Source organism: Felis catus, chromosome A2 (assembly GCF_018350175.1).
Source record: "Felis catus isolate Fca126 chromosome A2, F.catus_Fca126_mat1.0, whole genome shotgun sequence".
Classification (NCBI taxonomy): domain Eukaryota; kingdom Metazoa; phylum Chordata; class Mammalia; order Carnivora; family Felidae; genus Felis; species Felis catus.
This window is the reverse complement of record NC_058369.1, coordinates 70,470,385-70,491,584: the sequence shown is the minus strand read 5'-3', so window position 1 is coordinate 70,491,584 and position 21,200 is coordinate 70,470,385. Positions and strand designations below refer to the sequence as shown.

General features: G+C 49.4%; 1 protein-coding gene across 2 annotated transcripts; it reads right to left on the bottom strand.

Moving 5' to 3' along the window:
• Window positions 1-15,333: 15,333 nt before the first annotated feature.
• LOC123383820 (ral guanine nucleotide dissociation stimulator-like) lies at window positions 15,334-18,888 on the bottom strand. 2 transcript variants are annotated; one of them, XM_045052170.1, is made up of 5 exons: window positions 18,807-18,888; window positions 17,818-18,017; window positions 17,158-17,217; window positions 16,045-16,211; window positions 15,334-15,773 (listed from the first exon to the last, which is right to left on the bottom strand). In XM_045052170.1, exons 2-5 carry the CDS (start codon window positions 18,012-18,014, stop codon window positions 15,688-15,690), a joined length of 510 nt encoding a protein of 169 aa, XP_044908105.1. In that variant the 5' UTR covers window positions 18,015-18,017; window positions 18,807-18,888; the 3' UTR covers window positions 15,334-15,687. The 2 variants fall into 2 exon arrangements, with proteins under 2 accessions (XP_044908105.1, XP_044908104.1); XM_045052169.1 differs by lacking the exon at window positions 18,807-18,888 and having other exon boundaries at window positions 17,818-18,309.
• Window positions 18,889-21,200: the final 2,312 nt, after the last annotated feature.

The window sequence follows — 21,200 nt, the reverse complement described above, 5'->3', positions numbered from 1 at the left end:
TCTGAGAACACTTTTGTTGCATCCCAAAGATTTAGGACCTGTGTATTTTCATTTTCTCTCTCTCTCTCTCTCTCTCTCTCTCTATATATATATATATATGTGTGTGTGTGTGTGTGTGTGTGTATGTGTGTGTGTGTGTGTGTGTGTGTGTGTATATATATATATATATATATATATATATATATATATATATATATATATATATAAAATCTATATCTATCTCTTAAATTTCCTCTCTTATTTCTTGGCTCACCTTTTAGCTCTTTGGTCACATGTTATTTAACCCCCATGTATTTTTGGTCTTTCCTGATTTTTTCTTGTGGCTGATTTCTACTTTCATAGCATTGTGATCAGAAAAGGTACGTTGTATGACTTCAGTCTTCTTGAATTTGTCAAAATTTGTTTTGTGGCCTAAGATGTGATCTATTCCAGAGAATGTTCCATGGACGCTTGTGTACAATGAACAATGTGTATTCCATTGTTTTAACATGGAATGGTCTGCATATACCCATTAGATACATTTGGTCCAATGTGTCATTCAAATGCACCCTTTTCTTGATGATTTTCCTTTTGGATGTTCTGTGCATTGATGTAAGTGTGCTGTTAAAGTCCCCTACTGTTATTGTGTTCTTGTCAACGTTTCCATTATGCTTTCAATAGCTGCTTTATGTATTTGGGTGCTCTCATGTTGGGTGCCAAATTATTTGCAATCACATCTTGTTGGACTGTACCCTTTATGATTATATAGTGCCCTTCTTTGTCTCTTGTTACAGTCTTTGTTTTACAGTCTCTTTTGTTCAATGTAAATATTGTTGCTTCACTTACTTGTGACTTTCATTTGCATGATAGATGTTTTTTCGTCCCTTCACTTTCAATCTGCATGTGTCTCTAGATGTGAAATGAATCTCTTACACGCAGCAAATGGATAAGTCTTATTTGTTTATCCACTCGATCACTCTATTTCCTTTGCTTGGAGTGTTTAGTCGTTTAGTCCACTTACATTTAAAATAATTCTTGATAGGCATGTAATTATTGCCATTTTGTTACTTCTTTTATGGTTCTTTTTGTACTTCTTTGTTCCTTTATTCTCTTGCCTTTGCCTTTCATGGCTTGCTGGCTTTCTTTAGTGATATATTTGGATCCCTTTCTCTTTATTTTTTGTATATCTATTACTGGTTTTTGATTTAAAGTTACCATTAGGTTTGTGTCTAGCAGTCTGCATATGGCAGTCTATAGTAAGTTTTGGTCACTTAAACTTGAGCCCATTCTTTACTTCCCCCAGCCCTCCAGGTGTATGATATCACGCTTTAATCCTTCTATTTTGTGAATCCCTTAATTTCTTTTTGTGTACATACTTCATTTTACTGCCTTTGTGCTTGCCACGTTCCTTACTCCTGCTCATGTTCTTTCCTTTCCACTCAGAGAATCCCCTTTAACATTTATTGTAAGGTTGGCTTAGTGGTTATGAATTCCTTTAGCTTGTGTTTATCTGGGAAACTCTTTATGTCTCCTTCTATTCTGAATGATAGACTTCCTGGATACAGTATTCTAGGTTGCAGCTTTTTTTTTTTTTTCCTTTCAGAGCTTTGATTATGTGATGACGCTCCTCTGGCCTGCTATGTTTCTGCTGGAAAATCAGCTGATAGCTCTGTGGGGTTTCCCTCATATGTAACTGTCTTGCTTTCTTTTACTGCTCTAATAGTCTCTCTTTATCACTACAGTTTGCCCTTTCAATTACCATGTGTCTTGGTGTTGGAGCCTCTTTTTGTCCTAGACCTGGATTTCTGTTTCCTTCCCCAAATTTAGGCAGCTTTCAGCTTTGTTTTCTTCAATAAATTTTCGGACCCCTTTTGTCTCTTTTCCTTCTGGGACCCGTATCATGCAAATTTCATTACACTCTCTGGTGTCACGGAGTGCCATTATTTATTTTCATTTTTTAGTATTCTTGTTGCTCCTCTCGTTTTGCTTCTTTGTTTTCCATTACTCTGTGCTCCAGATCGCTTACCTGTTCTGACAACTGAAACTGTGTCCTTATGAAGGAGAAGTCCTGGGGTCCCCTGTAGTGCAATGTCCCCTCATCACCTGACCATGGTGCTTCAGGGTGTCTCATGTGTGTGGTGCATGTATCCTGCTGTTGTGGCTGAGCTGTTTTTGCCTTCAGTCCAGTCATCTGCAATGGCTCTCTTTGCCTGCTGTGGATAGGGTTTGGGCCCTGTGTTGTTGATGGGCCAGTGGGCTTGTGTTGAGTCTGACCTGGCATTTGTCAGAACCACAGTCACGCTGAATTCCAAAGTACTCTCTCCCTGTGTTGTCCTCTGAGAAGCCTTCATTGGTGGACAGGGCCTGAAGTCAGACAAAATGTCTGCCCCCAGTTGACTCCACTGCTGGGGCCACAGTGGAACATGGGTTGATGGTTATCTTGCCCTCTTCCCCAGGTGGGAGTCACTTTGGAGCTGTGTTGGACTTCGTGCAAGCTGCATGCACACTGCTACGCTTGTGGCACCACTTTGGATGGACTCCTCCTGAGGGTGTGTTGGATGGGGCAGGTCTGCAGGAAAACACAGAGTGTGGCATGCAGGGTTAGCCAGGCTTGCACGAGTATGCTGTGGGAGCAGATCTCCGGCTGCTTGTAGAACTACCAGGGGTATCTCAGCAAGGGAATGCTGGTGTGGAGTGCTCCTTTAGGAAGCTCGGTGGAGAGTGCTTTGAATGTCACTGGTTTCCACAGGTGTTCGTGTGTTTAGCTGTGGGCGTGGGGTGGGCAGCGAGAAGGAAATGGCATCCACCAGCTCTTCTGTTCCTGGGTAAGTGTTCTATCCTCTGCTCCTCCAGCACATGTCCTGAGATTACTTAATAAATCTCTTTCCCATACACCCCAGGAATTTTTCAAACTTCTCCTCCTCCTCCTCCTCCTCCTCCTCCTCCTCCTCCTCCTCCTCTTCCTTCTCCTCCTCCTCTTCCTTCTCCTTCTCCTCCTCCATCTCCTTCTTTTTAATTTGAGATGGGGGGGTACCGGAGGGGGAGAGACAACCTTAAAATTCTCAGATCATGACAGCCTAAATCAAGAGTCTGACACTCAACCGACTGAGCCACCCAAGTGCCCTCAAACTGCTACTTCTATGCTTTATCTCAGCGGTCTTGTTTGTTGTACTGTCTCTTCTTTAAGGACAAGGACTCAATTTTCCATCACCCTTCAGCTTTCCCAGAGCCAAGTTCACTGATTTTAAAGTTTCAGGTGTTCAGCCTCACTGATTGTAAAAAACTTGTGAAGTTAAGCCTCTCTGGGTTTCACAGCTAAATGTTATGGGGATTCATCATCCCAGTATGGATCCCTGTGCCTCAGGTGCCTGGGGTGGGATCTGCTCTTCTCCCTTTTTTCTGCCTGTGGGGTCCCTCCCTCCCATAGACAAATAGCAGACGATCTCACTCCTATGTGGAATTTAAGAAACAAAAGAAATGAAGAATGCAAAAAAAGAATAAACAGAGAGAGAGAGACAAACCAAGAAACAGATTCTTAACTACAGAGAATAAACTAATGGTTACCAGAGGGCAGGTGAGTGGGGCATGGGTGAAATAGGTAATGGGCAATAAAGAGTACACTTATCATGATGAGCACTGAGTAATGTATAGAATTGTTAAATCGCTCTATTTTACACCTGAAACTAATATAGAACTGTATGTTAACTAAAATAAAAAACTTAAAACAATGAAAATGTAAAAATAAGGAGAAAAGGCATACCATATGGAATAGTGACCCTTTCACATCTAGTAGGAAATGCATTTTTTTTTTTAAAGACTTACTAGGGTTGGGTCACCTGGGTGGCTCAGTTGGTTAAGCGTCGGAGTTTGGCTCAGGTCATGATCTCACAGCTTGTGAGTTTGATCCCTGTGTGTGGGTCTGTGCTGACAGCTCAGAGCCTGGAGCCTACTTTGGATTCTGTGTCTCTCTCTGCCCCTCCCCTGCTCTCTCTCTCTCTCTCTCTCTCTCTCTCTCTCAAATGTAAATAAACATTAAAAAAAAAAAAGACCAAGCAGGGTTATCCTTGCAAAATCAATCTATGGAGTGTCAAAGCTACCACCATTGTTTTGCTTTTTAAAATTTGATTATAAAAATCTATGATTATTGACCAAATCCTTAACTCCGAACTTTCCCATTTCTCTCCCAATCTTGTCAATTTTTCATTCACTAATTCTCTTGCATCAGCCATGTTGGGGGGGAAGGAAGCTTTTTCTCTACTCTCTTAGGCTAATTCTTTGAGGACTTGAAAATTAAACTGAAATGGTAGGTTAACAGGAGAAAAAATGATTTATTTCCTATGTAGAGGAGAACTTACGAAAAAGAGGAGCTAGCTTACTACATGATTACCATTAGAGGCTTACATATCTTAGTAGGAGAAAGGGAGTGGGGGAAAGAATTTCTGTGGGTAGAACCAAATAGGTTTGTTTATAAAAAGACAATGGATGAGGCACTTGGGTGGCTCAGTCAGTTAAGCATCCAACTTCAGCTCGGGTCATGATCTCACAGTTCGTGAGCCTGAGCCTGGAGCCTGCTTTGGATTCTTTGTCTCTGTCTCTCTCTGCCCTCCCCACTTTACGCTGTGTCTCTCTCACTCTCAAAAATAAATAAACATTAAAAAATAAAAGGGCAGTGGAATTTTAAGAGAACAAATGGGAGATAAGGAAGTTTTTTCTTTTCATCATGATAAGTCTATTCTGTAATCTCCATCACCTTATTCCAACCATATCCCCTCCCACACACACTTCCCCTCCGGTAAACATCAGTTCATTCTCTGTTGTTAAGAGTCTGTTCTTGGTTGGTTTGTTTCTTTCTCTTTTTTCCCTTTGTTTATTTGTTTTTTCCTTAAATTCCACAGGAGTGAGATCATACGGTATTTGTCTTTCTCTGACTGACTTATTTTGCTCAGCATTGTACTATCTCTATCCGTGTTGTTGCAAATGGCAGTATTTCATTCTTTTTCTGGCTAAGTAATATTCCATTTTACATATATCACTTCTTCTTTATCCATTCACCTGTCTGTGGATACTTGGACTGCTTCCGTATCTTAGCTCTTGTAAATAACGCTGCAATAAACATAGGGGTGCATGTATCCCTTTGAGTTAGTACTTTTGTATTTTTCGGGTAAATACCCAGTGGTGTGATTCCTGCATTGTAGGGTAATTCTATTCTAATTTCTTGAAGGACCTCCATACTCTATTCCACGGTGACTCCACCCATTTGCATTCCCATCGACAGTGCACGAGGGTTCCTTTTTCTCTATATCCTCACAGACACTTGTTGTTTCTGGTGTTTTGGTTGAGGTAGGCAGAGTTTTGTTTCTGTGGGTGTGAGTGGTCTTTTCATACTATTTCATGGCCATGAAACGTTCCCAGAGAGGGGATTTATGATAGATTTATTCTCAATCTTCTTCCCATGAGTGGACGCACTCAGAAAATTTATGGCCTTTCCCAGCAGTTGCTGCTTTGAGTCACATCAGAGAAGCTCTGAGAAGATTCTTCCGTTGAATCTCCTATGTCTTTAGATCATAATAATCTCCACACCCACTCTGGGGTTCTGAGTGGTTTTCTGAGTCAGCCCCTCCCCTTTCCTTTCCTCCAACATCCTCACCTCAGTAACAGACTAGCCTCCTTACAAAGTCGACAAGTAAGGACCTTTAGGTGGTCACCCCAGCATAGACCTTAGATTCTCGTGTTGCCGTCTGTTTGCTTAAAAGTGGAAATTAGACAGCTGGAAATATGGAAGGTGTGGCAAGGCTAAGAGTAATTCCACTCTTATTTCTGTAAGGAATGACTCCTCCAGTCTTCCAGGGAAATCAACAAAGACTAAGCACATGAGAACAGGCAAAAGCTATGGACTCGGTGCCTGGGACAGCAAGGGAGTCTGCCGCGATCTCTCGTATTTGGCAGAGACTCCAAGTCAGGCAGAGGAATAGGAAAGCTTCAAGGCAGAAAACAAGGGAAGGCTTCTAGGATGCCCCGACTTAAGTGGAGGCTGTTGTCATGGAGAAACTGTAGGTGAGGTAACTAGAGGTGGGCCATACTATGGGACGGATTAGGGGACTATAAGTGGCTTTCTCCAGTTGATTCTAAATTGAAAGCGGGGACACAATGTATACAAGCTTCTGCCAGTCTGACTTCGAGATAGTAGCCTGGCCATTGTAGATAACAGGTTGGTTTCCTGAGCAAATAATTGCCACAGATTGCGGGTCCTATTTTGTCTTTGAATTCAAGTTCTACCACAGGTAGAGGGGAGCACAGGGCCTCACTGCACTGATCCTATTTGAAAGTGCCCAGGGCCCTGGCTGCTGATAACTTAGGGCCTTCACTTAATAGTGCCATTCAGTTGTCCTGCCTCCCTTTAAGTCTCTGCTGCTGACAATTTGCCATAGAGGCCTGGCCTGCCTCTCCTATTCCCAGTGACACCTGCCATACCTCCTAAATGTGTCATGCAATTTAGTTTTCTTCCTGGCCAGTTACAACTTGACATCCGTTTGGTTCTTTATTCTAATTATCCATTACTCCCCCCTCACTGGATTGAAGTTTATACTTCAATCGAGAGGGTAAGCTACTATGTCTGTTTTGTTCACTGCTATGATCCCCAAGGACACAAGAATACTCAACTGAAAGAAGGTGTAGACACATATTAGTGGAATAAATGAAATGCATGTCCATCATTCAGGCAGACTCCATGCGAGGAGAGATGAGCTTTGCACGGGGGACTCCAGGTCGAGCCCAGTCGCTCGTGTATTTGCTTCCTGTGACAACCCAAAAGCCCAGGTTCTGGGATCTTCCCTCATCAGGGGCAGCTGAGTAGGCCTGGGGCATGTCTAGTCCTGTCCCAAACAACAGATCAGAGAATTTCTTGCAACTGCAAGTCGCATCCTCCTTGAGAGTTGTTGTACTAGAGTCGTCTTCACCTTGTTACTTTTTCAGAAATTTGTGCGCTCTCATGGTCTTTCCTTGGGGAAACAGCCTGGCCAGCCAGCCCTTACCCTATTACCAATTCCTGGAAGCAACCAGCCATCATCTAGAACCATGTAGAGGACACACAGGAGAGATACCAGGCTAGGAGGAAAGCATCGCAAAGTTTCACCTTTTTTGTTTTTAATTTTTCTTAATGTTTATTTATTTTTGAGAGAGACAGAGACAGAGCACGAGTGGGGGAGGGGCAGAGAGAGAGAGAGGGAGACACAGAACCCAAAGCAGGCTCCAGGCTTTAGCTGTGTCCCCCGCCTGTGCTTGGATCCCGGTGCCCGCGGGCACGTGCCAAAGAGGGCGTGCCAGGCACGTGCGCGCTTCCAGGCGGGGGGCGGGGGGGGGTGGTGGCAGAACGCAGAGAGGGTTGAGGTGTAAGTGCTCTAGGTACTGGCTCTGCGACCTCAAGCCGCCCGGATACCCCAACTCCCACCACCCCGGGCCGGCTGGGAGCTAAGGCCCTCCCTGCGTTCTCGACCGTCTCACGGGGGACATGCTGCTGACTGGCGACTGCCACGTGGTAGCGGGGCACACCCGCAGAGGACTCGGAGCCATGAATACCCTTCACTTGCTCCTTACGGTAGATGTCTTCTCACAATCCTGCATATTCTGCTTTGTGAATAGTTTGTACATTGTGTGTTGCTATTATTTATGATATCTTGGAGAAATCTAGATGGCTATGCTTATTACTTTCATTATACACATGGGAGGAGTATTTATGAGTGCATGGAGGGCCTACCGTTTGCCCAGAATCTGGTAGAGAACCCTGGCTATTGAAGATGCCCATTCGGTAGCAGAGAGCAGCTGACGTGACCTCTCCTAACAAATATAGTTTCTTTTTCAGTAGATGGTCAATCCCTAAGAAGCCATGATAGTACCTTTGTAGAATGAGTAGGCCTATGTTTTGAGTGGACGGTGGTTTTCTCCCCCTAGTTTATATACTTAAATCTTGTTTTAGAGTGGGGCTTGTTTGCTTTAGAGAGATTTTGGAAAACTAAATACCGTGCAAATGTCAGATACTACATACTTAGATTCTTTGTTCTCGACGGGTTTGAAAGCACTGCTTCTCCTTGGATGATAGATGATCATAGTAAAGTGAGTCATGTGTTGCAGAGAAGTAGGAAAGCTTGTTTCAGGGCACCCATTTAGAGACGGAATTCCTGGCTGGGTGTGAGATTCAGTGGACTATACGCTGATCTGGTCAGGCATTTTGATGCATTCAATCTCACTGACTTCATAAAGCCATCTTATAAATTCAGTAGGGAAGACAGACGATCTTGTTTTAGAAATAAGACAGCTGAGGTGCAGACTGACTGGCACCATGGCTGATAAGTGGCAGTCAGCTTGAGAACCCAGCTATGTTCTGATTCATCTTTCCTCAGTGGGATGAATCCACCCTTACCCCTTGATGCGGGTGTGTTTTCCTAGTGGACCCTAACACAAATGCCTTCCTTCTGCCTCTCCCCATACCACCCATCCATTTGCTCACGAAGTCACTTCTGAGAGCCTTTGTTGGTAGACATTCACTTGGCGGAACCGGCTCTCAATCCTGGGTGGTTTCTAGCAGGGATCTTCCTTTCCACCTCCGGCCTACGGTACCTGATCTTCAGTCCTACCATGAAGCTCTTGGATTGGTGTGCAAGCTGACTTTGACACCTGGGATTCAGGTAACAAGCATTTAGTGAAGGAAAGACTCGATGATGAAAGTTCCCAGAACTTCTTAGTCCTCATTCAGTGTGTTCAGCTGACTCATGAAATATGTCATTCTGTGTTCTTCCAATTATCCAGCTGTAAAAAGGAATAATACCCCATTCTAACTTTAGGGAAGTATTATCTGTGTGTATTATTATATAACATTTCTTATACAAGAAAGCTGTTGTAAAAGTCCAGCTACCAAAAATAATGAAGAAGTTACCTGGATGTTTGCAAATGTCAAAAGCTTAAACTAGCTTCAAGTAGCAGTAAACGAAACTATGTTTTAATAGTAAATAGCTCAGCTTCAAAAGTGTTTATCTCTTCTGCTTCAGGAAGTGTGGCCACAAAATGTTCTGTTTGGTAAAGATTATTTTTATTTATTTTGAGAGAGAGAGAGAGAGAGAGAGAGAGAGAGAGAGAGAGAGAATGAATGTGCACAAGCAAGGGAGGGCAGAAAGAGAGAGAGAGAGAATCCCAAGCAGGCCCCACACTGTCAGCACGGAGCCCAACACGGGACTCAATTTCAGGAACTGTGAGATGATGACGTGTGCTGAGATCAAGAGTCGGTTGCTTAACCGACTGAGCCACCCAGGTGCCCCCACAATAACATTTTCTGAAGAGAATCTTTTCTAAAGGAACAAATGGAGGTTGATACTTTTCAAACTAGGTTTTGTTTGACTAGCTTAATGAAAAATGGTAAAAAGGTGATTAGCAAATAACTGTGAACAAAAGTAATGACCAAGGAGGCTCCAGTGAGGTTACTGAAGATCTCAGCAAAAACACCAGAAATAACATTTTGAGATCAGAGGGAGAATGGGATGGAAATAGTGTCCTAACATCTGAGGGCATTGGGAGGGTGTGAAGAGGAGTGTGTTCTCCTCACAAGTTTCTTGTGAAGCTCTTCTAACTTCCCAGCTGTTTGCTGTGTCTGCTTCCTTCCGGCAAAAAAGTGATGTGTGCGTGCAGTGCCCTGATAGTCCTTAGTCGATTTTTGTGGTCTGAGAAGAGTAGATTTTTTACAAATTCTTTTTAACTTAACCTTATTTTTCTCAACGTGAAAGAATTTTACATGATTCAGAAGTCAAACTGTGAATAAAAAAGTATACACAGAGAAATGTGCCATCACTCTCTCTCCCATCTCCTAACGCAGCCCCCATGGGGTAAGCGTTCTCATTAGTTTTTACTGTACCTTTCCTGTAATTCGTTTAGTAAGAAATTAACCAAATGTAGAATTTTCCTTTTCCTTAACAAGGAGCATAGTGGATGCACACTTTTGCCTATTGTCTTTTGAGTAACACTGCATCTTAGAAATCATTTCATACTGTTTCCGAGAGACCTCGGGACAAGAGACGTCTTGTTGGCCACGTCGTGTACATTTCTCGTCGTGTATTTTACCAGCCTGCTGTATGTGTGTCACTGCCGAGATTTTGCTATTAGAAATAATGCCATGATCAATAAGCCTTTGCATATTATGTTTCATATTTGGAGAGAGATAGTCAGTGGTTAAAGAGAAATACATTCATCGTTTTCCAGGCACTGCTAGATTTCCTTCCCAATCGTCATGTCTGATAGTGCCTGGGAGCTGTTCTGTACGTAACAGTTTGGTGCTTTTCGATACCCTGTCGTAGTTCTGAAGTTTCACACGTACCGCCATAGGACCCATACACACATCTGTGCATGTCACATGCCCCACCACACGGGCAGCTGAGTGTCGAGGGCAGAGAGAGCCTCCTTTACAGAGTCTGTCAGGCTTAGAGAGAGAGCTGGGAGCAGGATCCTGATGTCTTGGTCTGGATCTCTCTCTGCCACCCTGTAGTCATGGGGCAGGATGGGGAGAGCTGAGTGTCAAGTACTAAGAAGGTGTGCCTGTCTCCAATAGTGATGGAGAATAAAGAAGGAACATTGAACATGCCACCTGGAAGAACGCCCTGGTTGCTCAGCTTATAATGGAGGACTCTAGTGAAATAAATTGTAGTTTAGGGCAGACACTTGAAATTTCTCTTTCTTGCCAAAATAAATTAATTTCTTCAGCTGTCTGAATTTCCTTTCTTAAACTGGACAGGAACTAACAGAGTCTAAATTAAACTCATTTTCCATTCATACAGCTGGGTCACTTTGGGCTGCCCGAGTGTGCTTCTGGGTGTCCTAAAGCACATTTAAACCACCCCCCCCAACCCCGGTGTTTCACGCTGTTTTCATAACCCATCTGATTTAGCCAGTGTAACACATAATATTTGCTTTCGCCTCTCCACTCTAGAGTCAGGGTCTATTTCTGAAACGTCTTGAGAGCTATTCGGGAAGCCTGTTGCGGGAAGGCATCGCCATACACCTGCTAGCACTGGGCAAGGCAGAGGGCAGATGGCGGGGGGTCAGGCTGGGGAGTTGGGTGAGACAGACCCTGCCTTGCCCAAAGAAAGCTTTGTTTTCGTGACGCCTTTCCCTGTGTTCCCACTGGTAGCTTTGCACTACTATTTGGGAGGTATTGTTTATACGTAGGGTCCAATGAACTGGATCATGAATGTAGGGAGTTGTGAATTAAAAAAAAAATGGTAGAACAAGCCGAAGAAGTTTAGAAATATCTTGTTTAGGTCCAGGACAGTGTTTCTGCTTGGAGCTCTCACTGAGCACTTGGTGCCGTCGGCTTGCTCTCACTTGTTGGAGGCGTGTGAGGCAGTGTGTCCACCAGGGCAGCATTTGCACCTGCTGTGCCCCCCATAAGGTCAAGTGTGACACTTCCTTGGAAAGCACTCGGGAAGCTCTTAGTGTCTTTCCTCATCACCCTCCCTGTTTCTCATCCCTGGGAATGAGGGCAGGGGGCAGTACTGATGCTGGCAAGTGAATCCTGCTTTACACAGTCTGCCAGATGTGGATCCCCATGGGAGGAGCCATGACTTGAATATGCCTTTTGGAATATTCTGAAATAGAAAGATCTGGAAAGGTCAAAACTGTGGGAAATACCTTTCAAACACGAAAGTTGGGGAGAAATTGAAATAATTATAATATCTTAGTTCTAGCATATTTTAGATTTTGGAGTATCGTAATATGTGAATTTTAAATTTTGTTAACTTGATTTATTTATTTTGAGAGAGACAGTGAAAGGGGGGGGCAGAGAGACAGAGAGAGGGAGAGACAGACTCTCAAGTAGGCTCTGTGCTGATGTGGGGCTTGAAACCACAAAACCGTGAGATCATAACCTGAGCCAAACCCAGAAGTTGGGCACTTAACCAACTGAGCCACCCAGGTGTCCCCATACTGTGTGAATTTTCAAAAACAGATTGTCTTTAGTTTACTTCTGAATGAAATGGTCATGCCTGTGTATGTAGGGAAATAGAAAGCTAGAAAAATTACAGGCAAAGATTTGTTTTCCTATGTTTTCTTCTTCCCTTTTAAGAAATATAAAGAAATAAAAAGTCATCGTAGAGGGTGAATCTCCCTCTGATTCATGGTCTCCACCAACCCTCTTTTCCCTGCTTTCCTCTGCTTTCCCTTGGATCCTGGGCCCAAGCAGGTGTGCCCAGGGTAGGTTCTGATACGCGCATGCGCATGGCCAGGGGCGGAGCCCGGTGGGGGACACAGCTGAGGCTGCAGCGGTGCTGTGAGTCCTAGTTCCCAGCCCGCCTGCCGCCCCAAGCCCCCAAGTGTCTGGGCCAGCCAGGGGCTGACGCCCACCCCATCCCCCGACCTGGCACATGCTGCTGCCTGGCGCCTGCGACCCGGTAGCCATGGCATTGGCGGTAAGAGGTAGCGGTAGTGCTCGCGGGGAGCGCACGCGGGAGCGCGGGCGGGGCCCGCGTGGAGAAGACAGGGACCCATGAGCCTCCAGCCTCAGAGGGTGGGGGCCCTACTGCTCCTGCTGCTCCTGGAGCCAGAGGCCAGGGCGCTGGACGCGCTTCCCTGGCGCCTCGGGCTTTGGCCGCGCTGGTGGAGTGCCAGCACAGGAAGGGGCAGAACGCGATGCGATGCGCACCCCCTCCCCTGGGCCCCTGAAAGACCATCTGGGAGAAGCCTAAAGGTGGAGCAGCTGAGACCCACAGCCTCCCTCCAGGAACTGCCTCAGTCGCGGTGCTGCCAAGGTAGGGATCCTAGTGACAAGGTCCCTCGTGGCCTTCCCCCCTGCCCCTCTCTGTCTTCCCCTTCCATGACCACCCCTGCCTCCTTCCTGCTCCGGGCTTCTTCTTGGGCTCCTTTGCGGCTGCGGTCTGGAGGACTCAGGAGTGAGGTTTCTGGGTTGGACCCGGGTCCCCTGGAGGAGGAGCGCCCCAGATGGAGTAGGGGGTTAGGCTCCGGCGGAGGGGAGTGGCTCAGGTCAAGAGGGAGGGCGCCCTGAGTGCCCACGGAAGTCTGACTGTGTTGGTGGTTGGAGGGTGGAGGTGGGAACGAACGAACGAAGGAAGGAAAGCGTGGACATGTGGTTGTGGGAAAATGTCAAGGCAGGGCCAGGGAAGTCGCAGCAATGAGCAGGAGGAATCATTCCTGCCTGTGAAAATGACGCACAGGGACCTGAGATTCCAGAGAAACATTCCAGGGAGAGTCAGGGTGGTGGGCCTGAGTTGCTGGAGGCCAGCCAGGGAACTTGTTGAAGTAATTGAGAGTGGAAGCAGCAGGTGAGCACAGGCCTCCTGCCTCCCGCCCTCCACACCGCCTGGCCTGCCCCACCCACCCCGCCCCGACTCTGCTGGGAAAGTTGCACCCTCTTAAGGGGGGGGGGATCTCACCACGCTTTTGGCTAAAGAGGGTCCTCTATCATGGGAGTCAATGGGACTGTGGGGTGTGGAGTGTGAAGTAGGGGTAGTGCAACTCCCTGTTGAGCTCTTCATTTCTGAAGTCAATTTGCATTCAATCAACGAACTCGGAGCAAATGGGCCAGGAATAAGTGGCGCTTCTTTCTTTGAGAGGGTGGTCCAGACTCTTTCCTACTTGGACGTGTGTGCTGAAGACAACTGGGTGTTGTGGATGGAGTCCAAAGTCATCTCTTTGGGACATGTTGGGTAGGAACGTCTTCTTCGCACTCTTGCGAGAAAGGTGGATGGAAAAGCTCCTTGTCAAAGGCAGACTGGTGGGTTTTGTTGTTCCTATCCATGGGGCGTGGTGCTTCCCGTTTCCGTGGAGCGCCTCCTCTCTTGCATTCCTTCCGTGTTTCAAGAGTTTCAGACCTTATGAATCACATCTCCTCCGGGACTCACGAGGCAGCACGAGGGAGAAGTGACTCGGAGCCCACCGGGTCCCTAGAAACCAGTGCGTGTGTACTGGAGCAGGCAGTGCTCCTCTCTCAGACTCCTTTGGAAATGAGGTCTTGAGCAAACGGTCTTTCATTGCATGGGTTGTACCTCTACCAGGTTGTTGGGGGGGGGGGGGAGTGTGTGTGCGTGAGTGTGGTGCTGTGGCCCGTGTGGAGTCCGGACCGCGTCAGGGACCCAGTTCTTTGCAAGGAATGCGTTTTGTTACATGGGAGTATCTCAGTTCACTAGAGAGTTCCAATCCTGTCTCAAAGGCTGAAAACATCCTGAAGGCAGCACCTTGACCACACTGAAAACAGAGTCCTGAGAGCAGAGGCTTTCCCACACTTCCATGTCGAGCTGACTGGTGCTTTATGTTTTCAGGAAGATGGTGTGGTGTAGGCCACTTGGAGCAGCTCAGGCTCCTAAGCGTCTGTTGGGTCCCCGAGGGGTGAGTTGTGTCTCTCCGGAATGAAGGAGATTATGGTGACCTTGAGTATCATTACCTTCACGATTACCGTGATTATTCTGCCTGAGTCATCGCATGGATATTGATCCGTGAGCTGCCATGTGAGTGGTTTCCTTGGTAAAGTAATCGCCGTGCGTGTCCTCGAAACTTGGTTGTGGTCCGAACACCTTTGATGCTTTGCAAGTCCTGAAGCGGCTCCACGGGTGTGCAGTCCCTGTTGCCATATAGGTGAGGAGGCAGAGTCTGTTGACCTGAAGCCCTTCCAAGTATCCAGGGAGATGTGCGAGGGCCTCTCCCTGAGGCACTGGGTTCCTAGCCGGCACCACCCAGAATTAGGCAGGGAGGTTTTCTTGATGCCAGCGGGAAGTCCTGAAGAGGGAGGGGGCGCCGGACACCTTCGGGGAAAGGAAGGGATCCCACCCCTGCCTCACCAGCCCCAGCAGTTGCCTAGGTGCTGGCCACGAGGGAGGGGACTGCCTATGCGTGTTTGTTTTCTCCTTGGTCTTATCCCACCTTGGTAGAGCGCTTAATCTGTTGCAGGCACTGTTCTGAGCACTTGAGAGATCTATGCTGACGACACAGAGTACCTCGGCAAGGACTCTGGTCCCCGTTCGTATTTCCAAGGGAAGATGTGAAAGAATGTGTGCCGGGGGTCACTGCTGTGAAGCGGGAGGACTCGAGGCATGAAGCCAGGCAGTGGGGCTCCACATGAGCGTGCTGCACCGCTGGCTTTGCCACTGCTGCCTGTGTTTGCACACACATGGAAATCCCAGAGGACCTGAAGCAGCAGAAACCGAGATCGCTGGTTGCAGAGACTGGGGTGAGGGAATGAGCCGTGGGTGACTAGTAGTCCACGTGTCTCTGTGATGGAAATGTTCTAGGAGTACATAGTGGTCACGGGTGTAAAATCCTGCGAATGTACGTACTGACACTTGAAGTTGTAATTTCAAAGGATCAGAGTAAATTTTTTGAAACTGTATTTATGTGTTAAGTAGAAGCCAATAGTACATGAGTACACTAAATACCTCTATGCCCAATCCTATCATGACAAACCAACATGAGCCGCTGATGGGGAGCTGAGGCTGGTTGCTCAGTTGCAGCAGGTGGTTGCTCCAGCCCTTCCGTGACCCCGCCGGCTGGGGCTGAGGGCTGCTCATGCTCTGGGGCCACCAAAGGGGCAGGTGGCTCTTCCAGCTCCTGACTGTCAGCCAGAGCTGGGAGTACCTCCTGCCCTGGCGGGGACGCTGCAGTGAGGGTCTCCGATTCTCGTACGCGCTGAGCTCCAGGAGAACTGGTGGCTTCCGGCAGCCTGGGCTACGAGGCTGCAGTGGGCACCACAGAGATAGCGGGGGCTCGCTCCCGAGGCACGTCTGGACGGGGCTCTAGAGCTGCTACCAAAGCTTCAAGTATGGAAGTGTCAAATCAGCGTGATTGCCATTCCATGGAAGGAAACCTCTCCCGCAGACATTGTCATTTGAGTCAAAGAACCCACCAGGAGGAAATCTCCCAGACGGCAGGCTAATGGAACAGTGATCTGAGACTAGTCCCTACGCCTGGCCCACCTACAGTCTCAGGAAACATGTTCTCTGTGGCATACCCCGTCCCCTCCACACGCCCACATCTCCCACCCAGAGTCCTCCTCGCCCAGGGACTCGGGCTCATTGGGCTCACGGTGTTTCCGCCATGAGTAGAGAAGGCGGGCGCGGCGCTGCAGCTCGGAGCCCGGCATGTGGACCCCTACAAACGCCCGCAGCAGCTTCAAGCTGGTGAAGTCTGGAGGGCGGAAAAATTCCTCGGGGTAGTGATCCAGCCAGGTGCCCAGGATGGAGGAGATGGCCCTGGGGATACAAAAGTAGCCAGAACAATCACCATGGGGTGTTTCTCCCACTGATGTCTCAGGACAGGCCTGTGGGACCTGGCCTCTATGCCTCCTGGTCCTGGACGTCCAGAGGGTGGTTCTGTACGTGGTCCACCTGTGATTTGGCAGTCCCGCCTACGAGTGACCTGGTCACTGAAGAGGGACCGTCAAGATTCTGTTTGACGGGAACCCCTTAGCCAATGATGTGGTCGTCTCTGTCCTTCTTGGGGAAGCCAGCCAGACTCTTCGCTGTGTCCCGCTGCCTACCTCCCACTGGAATTCAAGTCCGTGCGTGAGTGGAGGGGTGGTGTCGGGGTGAGTCAGTGCCTTCACTGCATACCCTAGCGCTCCACGAAAATCTGCGCACATACGGGACAAGAGGACTCTGTCTCTTACCTGGGCTTGCTGGGACCCTCCTGATGCCCTCAACGTGACGACCTGTGCCTCTGTGCTGCCTCATGCACTCAGTGCACGTGTGGGTGTCCTCCCGCTGACACCGTTCTCCCATCGTGTGGGTGATATGTGCTCCTTGAGCCCTCACTGTGTGTCCTGTACCCTTGCTAAGCACGCACCGTGATTGTTCCCCAAGGTGGTGAGCGTGATGCTCCCCAAAACCGTTATTCTGGGTCCCCTGATGGGGGTCCAGGCAAGGCTGTGAGTGGGAAGGGATGGGGTTGGATGGACTCTGTAAGGGGCTGACGCGGTCCTCTGGCACCCTCTGCTGCCTCCCTGTGCCCACAGCCCATCCTCGACCAGACAGGACAGAACCCCTTTCCTTGTTTCCAAGAGAAAGCCCTCAGAACTTTGCCCTCTCACAGGACTCTCAGACGTGTGGGATGCTGGGTCCTGCAGCCCCTCCCACGCACAGTCTCAGCACTGCCCTCTTGGAGAAGGAAGGCCCTCCAGCCTGAGCTCAGCCTACTCACCGTTTCTCCTGCTCCCGGGGTCCGCCATCCTCCTCAGCCTCCGAATGGAAGCATCCGTATCTGGAGGAGGCCAGAAGGACATCATATGAGCTGTCCTGTGGATGCTACGTCTTGTCCTATCCAGAGTCCCTGACTGCTGACTAGAATGGAGCTCTGGAGGGGAGGGTACCGTCCGCTCTGCGCATTGGATCCCAGTCAGCTCCTACAGAAGTGCCTGCACCTAGTGGGGCTTCGTGCGTGTTTGAAGAATGATAGGGCCCGAGTCAGCTCCATCACACATATTGGTGTGGGTCTGGGCGTCCTGCTCATCCTGGGCATCGTTGACTGGTTTGAGCCAGGACTCAGACACACAGATAGAGCCTCCAATCTCCTTTTCCAATGGGAAAATAGCCCAAGTCAACACCTGGCGACAGTGAGGGATGAGGCAGAAAGTTGATCATGGGCAAGAGGACAAAGATGACCCAGCAGAGACGCAGCCCTGCCAGCAGAGCTTTCCACAGGCCAGGGTGACTTTCCCTGCAGTGCCCCCACTGAGGACCTGGAGTGTTTCCACCCGGATCGGAGGAACAAAGTGAGAGGCCAGGACGTTTGGTGACTTTCCTGAGACTCAGAGCTTTCAGGGGCTGAATCACACTGGGCTGTGAAGGGCAGGGTGCTCACCTCATAAACAGTATTTCCAGGACCTGCTGGGTGGTAGCAAAAGCTCTGTACGTGCTCAAGAATGTGAAGAGGTAGGAGGGGTCTCTACCCAGGAAAGCAGGTACCAGGTGCTCCACTCGCTGTTCCAGTAGCATCCAGCCTCCTTCGGTGGTCCCTTCCTCACGGTTCTCATTGTCGGGCATGGGTGAGATGTTCATACCCTGAGGTAGAACACAGGAGGGACACAGAGTCAGACACAGCACCATGGACATCAGGAGGCTTGGGGTCCAGAATGCAGACCAAACCCCCAAGCCGTCCGTGACTTGTGGCAAGAGTGAGACCTGGGTGCCCAGAGTCCGAAGAAGGATGTTGGCATTCACACGAGAATTTGAGGTGGGAAATGGCTGAACACGTTAGGATCTCCGATCTGACATCCCCACAGGTGAGGGAATTAAAAGCAAGAATGAACTATTGGGACCTCATGAAGATAAAAAGCTTCTGCACAGCAAAGGAAACAACCAACAAAACTCAAAGGCAACCAATGGATTGGGAAAAGATATTTGCGTATGACATATCGGACAAAGAGCTGGTATCCAAAATGTCTAAAGAGCTCACCAAACTCCACACCTGAAAAACAAACAATCCACTGAAGAAGTGGGCAGAAAACATGAATAGACACTTCTCTAAAGAAGACATCCGGATGGCCAACAGGCACATGAAAAGATGCTCAACGTCGCTCCCCATCAGGGAAATACAAATCAAACCCACACTCAGCTATCACGTCACGCCAGTCAGAGGGGCCAAAATGAACAAATCAGGAGACAGGAACAGGACGACGTTGTCACTGCTCTAGTGCTGTGGGACGGTGGTCCCTTGGGGGTCTTGGGGATCTCGGACGAGCCCCCAAATGTTATGGCCAGAATCGTGATCCCCAAACACCGCCAGGGAGCCGAGTCCAATGTAAAAGCAAAGGAGCCTTTATTCCAGCTAGCTAGAGCTGACTTCCCTACCTGCACAGAGGCAGCGGTGAGATACCAGGGAGAGCAAGTTACCAAAGCAGAAAGGTTTTATTGGGGCTTAGGGGCAGTTGGTGAGGTAATGGCTATGGCCTCAGCCGATTGGCTGGGGAAGGGCCCCATTTCTGTTAGGTGGGGGAGGGGGTGGCTCAAGGGGAGCACCAACTCCCCTAGGGCAGTTGGTGAGGTAATGGCTATGGCCTCAGCCGATTGGCTGGGGAAGGGCCCCATTTCTGTTAGGTGGGGGAGGGGGTGGCTCAAGGGGAGCACCAACTCCCCTAGGGCAGTTGGTGAGGTAATGGCTGTGGCCTCACCTGATTGGCTGGGGAAGGGTCCCATTTCTGTTGGGGGGGGAGGGGGTGGCTCAAGGGGAGGAGGTGTGGTCAAGGTGAATGACACAGAACAAGATGAGGTCTGCCAGCATAGGCCAGCCCTTTCAGAATTACCCTCAGTGTTTTGTGGTGCATATCTAGGGATGCATTTTCTATGTTTTGTGGGACATAGGTTCTCACAGATCACTACTTAAAAATTCTTGCCTTTAAAAGAAGGAAGGAGTGAAAAGGTGGATATTTTAGGCATTCTAGACCAGGCTGATAACATGCTCCCATGTGCATTTCCTTGTTCTCTTTCCCTTTTATCACCCCTTGTGCTGCTGGCTGTGCAAGTACCTGATATCCTCAGGAGGGAGAAGGGAGAAAATGGAGGAACTCTGGGTTCTTCAGTGACCACATGAAGGACTTTAGTCTCCAATCTAAACACACACCCACCCTGAGTGCCCATGGAGGTCTGACTGGGTTGGTGGTTGGCGGGTGGAGGTAGGATCCTACGAAGGAAGGAACGAACTAACGAAGGAAGGAAGGAAAGCGTGGACCTGCGGTTCTGGGAAAGTGTCAAGGCAGGGCCAGGGAAGTGGCAGCCATGAGCAGGAAGAATCTTTCCTGCCTGTGAAAATGAAGTACAAGGGACCTGAGATTCCAGAGAAACATTCCAGGGAGAGTCAGGTTGGTGGGCCTGAGTTGCTGGGGGTGCCTCTTTGCAAGTCCTCCGGTGAGGACACGTGATGAAGGCTGCCCATTGGGACTGGCCTTCGATGATCCATATGTCCGTGACTCCCTGCTCTCCTTCCAGGGCTGCGTAGGTTCGTGCCCTTGATGCTCCTTTCGTAGAAAGCCTCGACTGCTTGGTCTCTCTACTCCTCCTCACCCTGGACGGTAGTCCAGTGGCTCCCCTTGAATCCCCAGGCATACGTTTCCTTGCCCACCTCTGCACACTGGCCCTCCAGAGCAGGGTCGGGTACGCCTTGCGCGTTCAGTCGATGCTTGCTGCACAATCGCATGGGTGATGGCCTCTCTCTCTCTCTCTCTCTCTCTCTCCAAAAGAAAGAAACGTTGAAAAGCAATTGAAACCCAAGGAAAGAAAAATGGCACGGAGGATTTGGGATCTGTGGCACCGTGTGAAGAAAACATGGGGGTTGGGAGGTAGTGGAGGTGGACAGGCGGTTCCACAGAGTTGAAGGACGTGCCACAGTCAGCGGTGGCAGGGTGGACTTGAGGGTGGGACCGCTGGTGGTGCAGTCCAGGTAGGGCCATGGGAAGGGCATGCAGAGCTGAAAAGCACCGGCCTTTCCAGGAGAAGGGAGGTGGAAGGAGTCTCGTGTGCCCAGTGTGTCTCCCTGTCCCTTAGGGCTGCCCTTGCGGTCACGGGTCACGAGCGAGGAGGGTGCACGGCTGTAGATGTCCCCGGTTGGCGGGAATGTGAGGCAGAGTGAAGAAGAAACACAGTGGCCTAGGATGCAAGAGGGATCACTGGGTTCACGTCCAGCCACCTCCCTGGGAAACCAGCTATGCAAAAGGTTCCTGGGTCTCTTGAGGGGTGACAGGGAGGTGTCCACCTTGGGAGGAGACACCTGCCAGTCCCTGTCCCACTGGCCTGGTCTCTGGAGCCCTCTGCCTGGCTCCCGGCCGTCAGGCTGGCGGGCAGTCGGTCAGAGCATCTGGTGGGCACAGGGAGGTGCGGTGGTGCAGACGGTGGCGCCCAGGAGCTGTGCCCCCTGCGGGGGGGTAGGGGTGGGGGTGGGGGTGGGGGGATGGGGCGGCTTGGATCCTGGGCCCAAGCAGGTGTGCGGGAGCGCGCGCGCACGAGTGCGCGCATGTGCGTGGGCCGGGGCCGGAGCCCGGTGAGGGACACAGCTGAGGCTGCAGCGGTGCTGTGAGTCCTGGCTCCCAGCCCGCCTGCAGCCCCAAGCCCCCAAGTGTCTGGGCCAGCCAGCGACTGACGCCCACCTCAGCCCCCGACCGGGGACATGCTGCTGCCTGGCTCCTGCGACCCGGTAGCCATGGCATTGTCGGTAGGGGTAGCGGTAGTGCTCGCGGGAGCGCTGGCGGGAGC